At 40.0% G+C, this 14,532-nt stretch overlaps 1 protein-coding gene across 2 annotated transcripts in view; it reads right to left on the reverse strand.

The window, feature by feature from the left end:
* Window positions 1-14,532, reverse strand: part of FMNL2 (formin like 2) — a 304,250-nt gene that overhangs the window by 58,864 nt on the left and 230,854 nt on the right. For both annotated transcript variants that reach the window (XM_082659009.1, XM_082659008.1), the window contains exons 7-9: window positions 9,417-9,525; window positions 5,928-6,004; window positions 3,977-4,070 (exon numbers count right to left, since the gene is read on the reverse strand). In XM_082659009.1, coding sequence (XP_082515135.1) covers window positions 3,977-4,070; window positions 5,928-6,004; window positions 9,417-9,525 — 280 coding nt within the window. The remainder of the gene's footprint in view (window positions 1-3,976; window positions 4,071-5,927; window positions 6,005-9,416; window positions 9,526-14,532) is intronic.

Raw genomic sequence — 14,532 nt, forward strand, 5'->3', positions numbered from 1 at the left:
GGTGGCGCGGTGGTTGGGGGTCCGCCTGCTGATGCAGGGGGCGCGGGTTCGTGCCCCGGTCCGGGAGGATCCCGCGTGCTGCAGCGCGGCTGGGTCCGTGGGCCATGGCTGCTGGGCCTGCGTGTCCGGAGCCTGTGCTCCGCAGCAGTGAGAGGCCCGTGTACCGCAAAAAAAAGAAAAAAAAAAAAAAAAAAAGAAAAAAAAATTTTTTTAAGGGAAAAGAATTCAAGGAGCATAATGGATGACTAAAGGTTTAGTCTTCAACTACTCACTACACTCAACATTTTAAGGCATGTTACAAACCATGCTTGGTACAAGTTTACTATCTAAATTTATGTAATTAACACTCATTTATCATCATATACATTGAGGTGATATATGTGCCTGCTCAGTGATGTCAGGCTTAGGCCCAAACCCCCAAAACCAACAAAAGCAAGGTCTTCGATGACTATCCTTCCCACCATCAGATACCATTAATTTGGAAGTGCTATTTTTCTAAAATATGTACTACAGATGTTATAAGATACATGGCATAAGATGTCTTTGCAAAAACATAGAAAACCACACTGGTTGGGATTCTGAATATTAATTGAAATATGAGAAATTAATGTAATCATACATTAAAATCTATGAAAAGCTAAAAGATACTTTCTTTTAATCTAAATCTGAATTAATTAGTGGTAGTCAAATAGGACAGAATGGATTTGTTGGCTCAAGAAGTAGAGAGGAAAACAATCGTGCCACATACTTAAGATGTGTGGTCTTTAAATATCCTTTTAGCATCTGGTGCCACACTGCAGCAGTATGCTTGGCTACACTCTAGCGGTGATACAAGCCCAAAGGGTCTGGCACTCTAATGCACATTATTTTATCTGCCAAAACAGATACTGATATCTGATACTGAAGCCCACCATCACCCTACACCATTCCCCCCAGTGAAAACAGGGATAATCCCTTCGTCCCTTCTTAAGGAGATGAACGGAATCCCACTTACTAAATGGGATAAAAGCATTAAAAACAATGTTCTTGAGGGCAAAGACTCTTCCTTGACCCTACTCCCTAGGACCCCCGTAGCTGGTATGGTGCTCTCTCGGCCATGGGCAGCTCAATGGGCATTTCTCACTGACCAAGACTCTATCTGCACAGGCATCTGAGACCGTGAGGACAACTTTTCCTGATCAGGAACATCTGGCTCCCAAACCTCTCTAAACCCAAAAGATTCCACTGACATTTTGCTAAAATGATTAAAGAATATACTCTTCACTAGGATGTATACGAAAAATAAAAACCACATAAAGACAGGAGAAAAAGAGAAAAGGAAGAGCTTCAAAAGATGCTGGCCTTTGTGTGGCATTACATTAAAAAAAAAAGAAAAAAAAAAAACCAAGGTCAATATACACTAACTTTTTTCACCCTCAAATTGAACAGATAAACAAGTGGATGTCTTTTGACCTACCGCTAAGAATGCAGTTTCTCAGGAAGGGGCTCCTGCCCTGGCCTCCTGCATATGGCTATTAGAATAATCCTTTTCCTGGCCTGTCTACATGAACACCACAGTCTGAGGTCAATGCAAGCCAAGAGCACCCACAGAACCAGCTCTGTCCGTGTCCCCTCTCCCACGTGACATGGTTTGTTTTCTGAGATGCAATTGCCAGTCCAAGGAGAAATCAGAACTTAAACACCCACCATCATTCACAAGAAATTCCAGAAATGAGGGAGATTTTGGTTAAAGCTCTAAATTCAAAGTCAAAATTTAGTCCTCTTTACTATTAGCCAACTATTAGATTTAGCAGGATAACTCTTTTTTTTTTTCCAACTAAGCACACGCAATGCCCTAAATGGCTAAACCATATACAATTCTGACACCAGATAGTTAAAACTCAATCCTGCAAGTATTTCTGTGCCTATTATGCATAAGAAAGGCACTCTACCTTATCTAAGAGAAAACAAATTTAACATTCATCTCGTGATTTACTGGCTTTAATGAACACTGATTCTATACAATTATAATTTTAGGACAGAATTTGACCTGCAGTATAATCAGTTGCTTGTTATAATATGACTTTTATTATAACAAGGGTCACTGATAACTGTATGGTAAGTGCTTCCAGTGTGGAAAAGATTTGGCATGTGGTATGTTCAAAATATGATCTAATGATAAAGATGTAGGAGTTATATTAGCTTCACATGCTGTTTTACTTTCATTTTAGAATCCACCCACATATCTCCTTATTTATAAATATAAGTTTTATGTCCTGTAAATGATATACAAAAACATTCACGGACAAGCACTCACACATTCTTATCTCTAAAGACTCTATTTGTTTTGGAAGCCAGAATATGAATTTAAAGAATCACTACTATTCTTCATCATTTTCTTAGAACCCGAATATTTTTCACTACTAAGGCTGAATACATAAAAAGACAATATTTGCTTCTGTCCATGGTTGGCATTAGCAAAATGGAGGATATCAAAATCTAAAGGCAGTGACTGCAGGGGAAGGAGGCAATGCAAATGAAGGGGCAGGAGGACTGTTTCCCCTGTTGACTGAAGTATCTTTGAAGCTTGCCAGCCCACGTAAAGGATTATGGGTTGCTCACTAGTACATCCTTCAGCTGGGGTAGTGAGTCCAATTAAGGGGATAGGGCAGGGGGATGGGCTCCTAGGTCCTGTCTCAGGAGATTCACACACAATGGGGACCAAAAGTCACTGGAAACAGAAGTTCAAGGTCAGCAGCACCAAATCTTAATCCTGGCTCTGCTGCTTATCTGGCCATGGGACCATGAGCAAGTAATGTATTTGAAATTTTATTCTTCTATAACATGGAGATATTAACATTTATCTGTAAGAACCAAATGATTTCATGTGTGTACCTGGCACAGCCCCTGGCACATAGGAGTTCTCCAATAAATACTAGCTGAGTTCTACTCCAGAGGTTCCCAGGAAAGATGAGAGGGGGTCTGGAAGTTCCCCTGAGATCTAGATTTTAATCCAGTTGGGGTCTTAATCCAAAAGCATCTGGAATCAAATGGGACTGCCAGGGAAAGGCACAACTTGGCCGATGCTATTGTAATCTGGGGCTCCATGTGCCTTCAATTACTTTGGTCATGTCCCACCTCAAAGTAGCCTCAGATGTTAGACACTTACAGGGGAGCTAGCAGGCACCCTTCCTGGCTATCTAAGGCTGCACACCACCACCAAGAGAAACTGGCTATGAGTTCAGTTGTGATGCCTTGATACTTTGGTTCAGAATTCTTGGTGGCATATTATCTATGTGTAACTGTTTCTTCTTTTGTAGTCATTTAGTTTCCATTTCAATCATGCATGTCCATTGGTTTACTGTTTTCCTGTGACAAGATCACCTGATTAAGATTACAGACTGCTAAAATCAGTGTCTGTAGTTATTTGAGTGATTTCTCATAGCATCCAGCAAAGCAGGGATCACACATATGATTTGAGGAAAGTAACTAGGATGAAAGAGTTCGTAAAATTTACAAGGTGGATGCTCGAGTAACAGTCATATGAAAACAACATACATTTAACAAAACTAGTTTTCAAACTTGGCTATTCTGTGTTCTCCAAAGGAAAATGAGCCCTGCAAATAGTTTTTAGCTCTTCTTAGAAATGAGACACCAAAAACAGCTTAGTGCATCCATTTATTTAGACTAGGTTCATTACTTCTCCCTCAGTGACACCTTAGAAAATTAACTATTATACCCCTTAGGCCCTAAAATAAATAAAAACGTGAACCATGGTGATGGATGTTAACTAGACTTACTGTGGGGATCATTTTGCAATATATACAAATATCAAATTACTATGTTGTACATCTGAAACTAATATGTTATATGTCAATTCTATCTCAATAATAAAACACACACACACACACACACACACACACAAGGCAAATCATTCTGTTCAAAGATGTCCAAACATGTTTGTGTGATTATTCTTTTTAAAACTAGAATATCCTACCTCCTTAAAGTTGTCAAATGCTGATAAAATGATTTCATGCCCGCCTCTGACAAGACAAACGGCTGCCAACAGCTCTAAGACAAGAGCTTTTGTTCTGTCAAAACAAGAAGGAAAAAAACCACACATCAGTGAAAGTGAATGAACGATGAGTCTGCTGTTCCTTCCAAGATGAATATGATATTTGTCCATGTATTTTTTTAAACTTTTACTAATTAAGGCATAGTTATATTAAAGCACATACATTTTAAAACCTTTACGAACTTCTATACATGTGGCTTATCTAGGGTAGCAAGTTTGGAAGGCATGTTTCCTATTCCCAAGATTACAAATTACTCACAAATGAAAATTAATTATGGGAAGATTAAGTCTTTTAGTCCTATCATCAAGTGACTCAGTGTAATGTGGTTAAAAAAGTATTTTTAATGAGCTAAAGACAACAGGAAACATGAGAATATTCAGTAAAACCACCCATTAGTTAAACACTTTCTCCGGTCCTAGAGTCAGAGATAAAACATTTGCTGAAACAGTTCAAAATCAACGGAAATCAACACCTTACATTGCAAATCTGCTAATCTGCAACGGCTCCATAAAAATCCCCACAATAATGCAAGCTTCCATCACTTCTTCCCACACAGGAGATCTGAAAGGAGCTGGGCTTACAGCTGTGCTAATACAAGAAGATTTTCTCTGACTCAAGAAAATAAAACTCCATCTGAAATATTTTTAGAAGGAAAACCTTAGAGATACAATCTAAGTTTTCAAATACAATGTCAAGGACAGTGTTGTTACTTCAGAGTACGATTACTTCAGTATTTCATCTTTTTTCTGGAATAAAAGCTATTGCCAACCTCTAAACAAAGATCATTCTGATAATCCACAATATCAATTGTCTTAAGAAAAATGAATAATGACTTCCCTCAGTGGAAGACAGTGACAAAGAAGCATGACTCCTTGGGATTCTAGTAAACTAAGGAAGCCATCAGAAAGTTGCAAAAGCGTTAACCAGGGGAAGTATGAATAATAAAATCCAACATTTAAATAGGATTTAGGGTTTGCATTGCAAGGATCTAATTTATAATCATATTTTTCAGCTGAATTAACAGTTTTCACATATGCAGTCTTATCAGAGAGGTCTGACAAAAGGGAGTAACAGTGTGAAATGCAGAAATGCACTAGAATGGAAAGTGCATTACACTGATGGAAATAAATTGACGAAAACAGGCTTCTAGAGGCAATCTGTGAAATGAATAATATATGGCACTTGCCTATATAGGAAAGTGAATATGAAAAGAAATCTGCGTGCAGTTATTTTTGTTTTGTTTGGGTTTCTCTTTTGGTTTGGCAATAAAAGCTACACACGTAAAGGCTGCAAATGAAGTGTAGACAAGCGGTAGTAGTTTTAGTTAGCTTTCAGCAAAAAGTGGTGTGGCTAAGTCTGTATCAAGACTCTCCTGGCCCCAGTCCTGACAACCTGGAAGCTTCATGCTCTAAATTTGCAAGGATGCTGAGAACCAGGCCTCAAGAGGAATGAAAGCTTGAAGACAGGACCAGAGTTGTCACCAGTTGTAAAACTGTAACATAGCTGAAAAGAAAATGCTACTTAGCCAGGGAGTCTATCGACAATCTTAATTTAAAAAGTCATGCTTGGGCTTCCCTGGTGGCGCAGTGGTTGAGAGTCCGCCTGCCGATGCAGGGGACACGGGTTCATGCCCCGGTCCGGGAAGATCCCACATGCCGCGGAGCGGCTGCGCCCGTGAGCCATGGCCGCTGAGCCTGCGCGTCCGGAGCCTGTGCTCCGCAACGCGAGAGGCCACAACAGTGAGAGGCCCGTGTACCGCAAAAAAAAAAAAAAAAGTCATGCTTGAAAGTTTCTCAACTCTAATTTGATTGTCGATGAGCTCTCTGGTGTCCCTAGTTCCATTCAGATTTGTACATTACAAAGCCAGCTTACCTTGGATTCTTGTTGTTCAAGCTTAGTGCAATCTCGTTGACAGCATGTGGATGAGACATGACCATGTTGAAACCATACTGAAACAGATGTGGAAAAAACAAAGCATTAGGAGTTAATTGAGAGGACTGTCAATGCTGATTAAAAAAAAAAACCCTGAAGTTTCTACCTAATGTGATTTTATACCATCATAAATGCACTTATGTCTCTAGCACATCAGTGTCTGCACATATTTCTCTATGAAAAATTTCAGGAATGATGTTATTATCAAGGTACCATATTCCTATTCTCCATGAATAAACTATATATGTGTCTCTTCATTAAAATGATGAAAAGGCTCCAGGGCCAGTGATTCTCAATCCTGACCGCTTGGCAAAATCACCTGGAACAGTCAACAAAACAAAACACCAATTCTCCAGGACCCACTTCAGGTCAATTTATTCTGAATCTCAAGGATGGAGCCCTGGCATCTGAATTTTTTAAGCAGCTTCACTGTGCAGCCGGGGTTGACAACCACCACCTCTGGTCCCTTCTCTTGGCAATGGTTATCGAGACCAAAAGCCTAGGAGAACCTTCCTTGCTCTGAGGCGTGGTACCTCATGCTTCTATAAAATGAAGCGAGTTCAATAACGGGATCAAGAATCATTCTTGATTCTGCCGAATTGAGGAATTATTCCTTCTCCTCCAATTCACTCTCAGCTCATGACCTTATTTCCAATTACACCGAGAAAACATAAGCAATCAGAAAAAAAACTTCCAAAAGCTCCCACCACCACGTCAATCCACCCACACAGATCTGTGTCTTCCCTCCTCACTTCTTCCTAAAGATGAACTCTCCACGCTCCCACCTAAGGCCATTCCCCCCACTTGAGTTCTTGATCGCATTCCCTCCAACCTACTCAAGAACAGTATATGCTCCAGCGATTCTCCCATTCCCCCATCATTATTTTTCCCTCTCTGATTCACTACCATTAGCGTAAAAACATGATGCAAATTCTCCTTTCTTAAACAACAAAAACAAAATCTCTCTTGACCCAACAACCAGTGTCCAGCCACTCTCTCATTTTTCTGCTATTCTTTTACAGCAAAACTCCAACCACTCGTGGTCTCCAATTCCTCTCCTCCCGTTCTCTCTTGACACCACTTCCGTCAGGGATTTCATCCCCAACACTACAATGAAACTGTACCAGCAATGATGGGCACTTTGCTGGAGCCCATGGCCAACTCTCTTCATCTTGCCTGACTTGGCAGCAGCACCGGACACAGCTGACCACTCTCTGCTCCATGAAATACTTCCTGTGCTTGGCTCCTACTTCCCTGGCTGCTTCTCAGTCTCTCTAGCTAGTTTTTCCTCATCTCTCTGACATTAAACAGAGTGCCCCAGGGTTATTTAGGACCTCTCTGCTTCTCTGTCTATCCTCGCTGATCTCCTTCACTCCCCTGGGTTTAAATACCATCTATTGACTCTCAAACTTTTATCTCCGGCCCAGACCTCCAGATCTTCAACTCCTGACTGGCATATCCGACCCCTATTTAAGATCTCTATTTGGATATCTATGGACACCTCAAAGTTAACATCCCCCAAACTGAACTCCTAATCAGGTCTCCCAAATCTGCTCACCCTGCAGCCTTCCCCATCTTAGTAGACGGCGACTCCATCTTCGAGGCGCCCAGGACTGCTACTGTCCTTACCACCAAAACGAAACCAGAATCTGGCCACCTCTCATCACCTCTACTTCTATTCTCCTGGTCCATACCACCATCAACACTCACCTAAATTAATGCAACAGCCTCCTAAAAGGTCTACTTCCTTTTGTCTTTGCCCCCCAGGGTGATTCCTAACACAGAAGTCAGAGGGATCATGTTAAATTCAAGTGTCAGATTAAGTCACACTTTTCCTCAGAACCTTCAATAGCTTTCTAATCATAGCTAAGCCAATGTCCCTTCATTGGCTTATAAAGCCCTGCATAATCAGGACCCCCTTGTAACTTCAGATTTCATCTTCTACTTCTCTCCCTCTTATTCATTCTGATCCAGCCAACCTGACCTCCTTTCTGTGTCTTCAGTACATCAGACCTATTCCTGCCTCGGGGACTTTGCACTTGCCCTTCTCTCTGCCTATAATTTTCTTCCCTTAATATTCCTTACCTTGTTCCCTCATTCTAGTTTTACATAAATGTTATCTTCTCCATGACACTTTTCTTGCTAGACTACTTAAAACTGAACTCACATTTCCCGCACTTATTCTTATTTCTTGATTATTTTTTCTATAGTACTAAGTAGTAGTTCTCTGGAGGCAGTCTTCCTGGGTTCAAATCTGAGTCCACCATTTATTAGCTGTGTGATCCTGGGCAAATTACTTAACTTCTCTGTATTTCAGCTTCCTCATCAGTAAAATGGCGAGGGTAATATTACCAATCTCACGGGACTGTTATGAGGCTCAAATTAAGTAGTAGGTTTAAAAGCACTAGACTTTAGGAAGCACTATTTAAATGTCAGCTTTTATTTCATTTCATCACTATTATTATCTGGAATGCTATATAGTTTACCAATTTAATTGTTTACCATCTGTCTCCCCTCAATAGAGAGTAAGTTCCCTTGGGCACTTATTTATTTGATGCTGTATTCCCTGTGCCTAGAACAGGGTCTGTCTGGAAATGTTCAAAATATATTAATTGGTTGAAAGAATAAATGCATATTTCCCTTCTTAAATTCAGTTTGGCATGCTTATGTTGGGTTTGAGCTCTAATACTGACCTATGCAATTTACCACCCACTTCTACTTGGACCCATCTATAGGATCCGTTTCAATGGAAATCAAACTCTATTTTCTGATGTGAACAATGTTTGTCTAATTCTCAGCCCTGGTTTGCTTTTACAACTATACTTTTGACCCTGGCAGCTCACCCTAGATACTTCAGGCTCTAACTCCCACTTTGTGGTTAGGATTAATCCCACACACTGTAGTTAGTTGCTCCCGTTGTTTTTCAGAGTGGGGATAACCTCTAAGGAGGACTCTGCACTTCTACCAAGAATCCTCCAAGTGTTTCTTAGGAAGATCAGCAACCACAGGGTCCAACACACAGTAATTATAACTCCTTGCCTATTCATCATATAACCCTTTGAGAAGCAATGACCTGTCCAGTGTGAGAGTCTATCATTCCTAGGGTCCTAAGGCTGCTCCATTATTGCCCACAACCAGTGGCTTACGCTGTCTTTAATAGTCACAAACATTTACCAAGTAATCTAGACAAGCTTGCCATTATAAGAGGAAAATGTCTTCCCTTAAATACATTGTAAATTATAAATGCTAATTAAAATATAAGGGCGATGAATTATGAGCACTAGAATGAACTAGACCTTTCTTTTTTAATAGAATTTCATTAAATCTTGCTATTTACTTCAAATAGAAATAATACAAAGTCACCAAAGAGAACAAGATCTGAGCCTGATGAATTCAGATTTTTTTAAAGGATTATAAACAGAAACATACCTGATAATTCATGATGGCACGTAAACACATGATACAGACATGCACGTCATCTTTCTTACTCACTAATCTTGAATTTTTCAGGGTTCTTCTGCTTGGCAAAGTATTATATCTACAAATAAAAAGGGAAACTTCTATAAAGCTATAGATTACTTTCTTAGCAGAGGCAGATGTACTTTAAAAATGGACACTGTTCTCTACTTGTACCTACAGCTAAATGAGGATTGCTGGTCAAACCACCACTAAGTAACCCATCACCACCAACTACCCCGTCACCACAAAGCTGTTTCTGTAGACTATGAGGCCTACACAGTTCTGTGTACTGGCTATCATCTTGTCAGGCAATATACCCACGGACAGTGAAACAACTCCACTCACTGCATATAATGAATCAGACTATACATGAGACTAACCAACAATCCAGGCTCTAATCAGCAGGCCAAGCCAGATTTGCAGAGGTGATTTGAAACAACACGTATACAGATTGCAATTTTAAACAAGTGAAGGGATAGAGCTCGGCTAATAGGTAGACCTCCTATCATGTGACCCAATTTTAACAGCACCTTCCCATCACTGTTATCAGGAGTTCCTGCTTCAGAGTTTAAACCTAGGCAAGGTCATACATTAGCAACTGTGATATCAGCCTGTGATACTGAACCTTAATAGTACGCAAAACCTAAATAGTATACAAATGCCTCCACAGCCCGATCCCTCACCCAAAGCCTGGTATGGCAGCTGAAACTGAGATGGAAATATGCTGACATTTCAAAGGGTCAGGATGTTTTAACATTAGGGTTCATTCTGGAGACCCTACATCGCTAAGCCTTAGTTCTCCTTTCTGCAGATTTATGAGAACCTGCAAGTCATAAAGCAGTGACAGTGTAAGATGGGGCAAGTAGAAAGATGACAATACTGAGGGCTTCATTATGAGCTCTAAATGACTGCTTCAGAGGGGAAACAGGTAAGTTTTCTCCGCAACTCCAAGCCTGAAATGAAAGCAAATTTCAAAAGTTGTCAACTACTTTCCCACAGAGTCAATGACAGAAATGTTCCACAAAAGAAGCTATAGGCCTTCCTTCTCCTTGAATTAAGCTAATTCAACATTTTAAAAGAAGGCATAATTAATATTAACTGCTTTCAAAAGTCTCACAGGTGCAGGCTAAGATTTGAAAACTGAACGGACAGGTCTCCCCAACTGTTCAGCTGAGCAGCTCTTTTACATTTTCTATTCAAAAACCATCAAACAGAAGAAAGATGATTCTTTCACACAAGCCTACTAATACACCAAATACATTTTTGAAAAGCACCTTGGTAAGTCACTGGCCTCAATATACCAGACTGTGCAAAACCTGGTTTGCTCACATTACTTTTAAAGAAGAATGCTTTGCTTGAGGACTCCTGCTTTACTCACACTGGAAAATAACAATTCAGCAATGGAAGGCGGCCTAATCCAGTTTTGAGTGCAAAACACAGTTAAGGAAACACATGCAGATTTGAATGTTACAAGCCCAGTTTCAACATCTAAAATACAACTTTAAAAGATGTCACTCTGGGGCTTCCCTGGTGGCGCAGTGGTTGAGAGTCCGCCTGCCGATGCAGGGGACACGGGTTCGTGCCCCGGTCCGGGAAGATCCCACATGCCACGGAGTGGCTAGGCCCATGAGCCATGGCCGCTGAGGCTGCGTGTCCAAAGCCTGTGCTCCGCAATGGGAGCGGCCACGACAGTGAGAGGCCCGCATACCGCAAAAAAAAAAAAAAGATGTCACTCTGCCATAACCCTAGCCTGAGCATGATGGCTAACACACCAGACAGAAGTCTCACAGGGACCAGTGCCCCTTCAAACAACTACATGACCTGCCTGACCCAAGAATCCCTGGTCTGCTTAATCTACACCCAAAGGTCTCTCCCTTCCTCCACCCTTCTTAATTTAACCTCAGGTTTGTATTTCTTTAGTGGAATCACGTGTTGGCTATATAACAGCTGATTAGATAGTTCTCATTTCTAACAAAGCAATGGCTGCTAGCATAAAACAAAGTCATCTAAGATTAAGCTTGAAAAAAGAAAAGGTATTATCAAGGGAACCAATCATCCTTTGCTAAATTATATTTATGTGCAGCAGTGACTGCAGAAGATGGACTGGCCAAAGCAAATTATTCTTTAAAGAAGATGGGACAGGTCATCACACAGGCACATACTTCTGCATCACTTCCAAATAAAATTTAATGATTCCAGCAAGTAGACCAAATGTACACATTTAATGATGCTTCCTAAGAAGTGTAAAGTAACATAGCAGTTCCTTCCTTTTACTTATTAACCCACAACTTCAGCTATATTGAAATAAGACTCTTCCTAAGAAGACAAAATTTCTTTGTCATTACTAACATTATTTGCAGAAACCACTAAAAATTGATTCTAATATCCTACTTACTAAATAGTAACACAAAAGGCTTGTATTTGTTTTAATAGGTGGTTAATCTCAAATCAATTTTCTGGATCAATATTTGAAATGCATTTAATATGAAAAAGCACATGCATACTTATCAATATTAAAGGAGTTTAGAAAGTACACAATACATAAGATAACAATAAATAAAAATGTGTATTTTATTTATTAATGATACTCTATACTTAAAAGCAACAGAGCTAAGCTTTTTTCTAAAGTGAACGATATTTAATATAAGATTAATCTTCCTCTAATTTTTGGAGAATACAATATACAAAATACAATATTTTTTATACAAAAATACAGTGAGCATTAAAGGCAACATTTGAACTTGTATTTAAAATCATAGCATTACAGTTTTGTTTGTTTGTTTTGTTTTTCTGCGGTACGCGGCCTCTTACTGTTGTGGCCTCTCCCATTGCGGAGCACAGGCTCCAGACGCGCAGGCTCAGCGGCCATGGCTCACGGGCCCAGCCGCTCTGCAGCATGTGGGATCTTCCTGGACCGGGGCACGAACCCGTGTCCCCTGCATCGGCAGGCGGACTCTCAACCACTGCGCCACCAGGGAAGCCCTGATTTTTAACTTAATAGGAAATTTTGCTCTATATTTTGGAATTCTCATCTAAAAATTTTTCCCCAATTAAGAAAATGCACTCCTAATTAATTCACAACTCTTTGGCAAACACAAAGTATTTGCAAACACCTTAACTGAGGATCACCTTAAACCTCCAAGGCTAAATTTTAGGGACTGTGTCATGGGTTAGCATGTATATTAATCTACTCTTCAGCATGAACATTTTGTGGAATTTGACAATTTATGTAATTAAATATTTGGTTTATTTGCTTTAGTTGTCATCTGAGTAATTTATTACCTTTTTTCTTTTTGAACATGTTTTAAATTCAGCTCCAATGCACAATGTTGATACTATCCAAAGAACACATCCCCATGGCGCTAGTTTTACTAGATCCCCCAACTTGACTAACAGAATTAGGACTAACAATTTACTACATATCCACTTTCCACAAGGACACCTGGACGAGGTAAGCAATCTATAAGAACTGGCCTCTGGTGCTCTCTACCAACCACAGGAAATCAAACCAAACCTAGTGTTTAAGGTCCAAAGTTGATTTTACCAAGCATCTACTGTTCATGCTAAACTTTATTAAGTGCTAAGGGAAAATGAAAGATTAAGATGTTCCTTCTGCCACCATCTAGTTTAGGAAGCAAGAGGTTATATCGATAGCCCCTGTGTTAAGATGTTCTCTGTCCACACCAGCCCACCCCTTCTGCTGCATGCACATTCTAACGTGTAAAATGAATTCAGTAATAGTACACATACCTGCACAGCACAATATGGTGGAGCGATAACAGTCACACCTCAAACGAGAACACTTTTTTGCAAAGCAAGATACTTAAAATCCTCATATAACCCTTTCTCAATCAAGCCATATTTGACTGAGTTAATAACACAGACCTACTCTTAGTAACTGTCTTTAGGCATATGAAAGTTGTTTTAAAATGAGGCTCTAATTCAAGAAGTAAGTATAAAAGGAATGGACAAAATTGTGGGATAAGTTTCAGAAATGTGACATACAATGAACATAATTGAACATGAAATATTACTAATGCAGATTTAAAATACACCATCTCATGAGTCTTTGAACAGTGGAGTTATAAGACACTTCCATTCATTATTTTTATCTATATTGAAAATTTTCTACAATTAATGTATATTACTTTCCAAATAAAGAAAAAAAGTTGCAGAAAAAACAAACCCTTACAGGTGGTCTAGGTTTACATCCATCTAAAGACAGAAAGCTAACTAGATCGTATGATGATAATGCTTTTCCCACTTTTGTTACCCCACAGAAGAATGTTTCCTAAAGGCCTCTTAAGTAGAGAGCTGGTCCTTAAGTGGAAAGCCAAGCTGAGGGTTTCTCTGAAGAGCCCCAATTCCACCACAACACAGGCAGCAAAAGAACCAAGTATCATCAGAACAGCTAAGTTTTTAAAATCCTATTCCCTGATGCTGCACACATCCACCTGGATGCCAATTGACCTGAATACAATGATAAACAGTTTCCAGAGAAAACAGATGAGGTCAACTGATTAGTGCCACAAATCTCTACCAAATGTATGAGTCACACTGACTCACTCAGGCAGGGCTGGAATTTCACAGCAATGATCCATCACCAATCAAAAATGCGAACAGCTCAGATGAGATGTGTCATCACAGCCAAACACTGTGTGTACAAGGTGCTGCTGCATGGTCATGTTAACACAAGTACGTATGATGCAGTGCATTATCTTTAAAAGGGTAGATAAGGCCGCCTCCAGTTCTATGTCACAGCCCTGTAGGCTAAGCTACCTTCACCTTTCACAAGCACTGATCATCCCGCTTTGGCTATTTGAATCAACTTTCCACAAAGACCTGAGCTTCACAGGGATTACATCAGTGACTCAGCAGAAGATATGGGTGCTTCTGTGGAAAATGAATACCGTTGGCGTGTGTCCCATTACAGAATTACATACAGTGAAATCAAGTACTATGATGGTTTCTTCCTGAAGTTATTTGGAAACAACTAAAACAGAGCCAACAGGACAGGTGGAGACTGCCCCCAGTTCACTGTGATACATTCAAAAGGCCCCAGTGGGAGGCAGCAATAGTTGCCCTG

The sequence above is a fragment of the Grampus griseus genome (genome assembly GCF_964374135.1).
Source record: "Grampus griseus genome assembly, chromosome: 7".
NCBI lineage: Eukaryota > Metazoa > Chordata > Mammalia > Artiodactyla > Delphinidae > Grampus > Grampus griseus.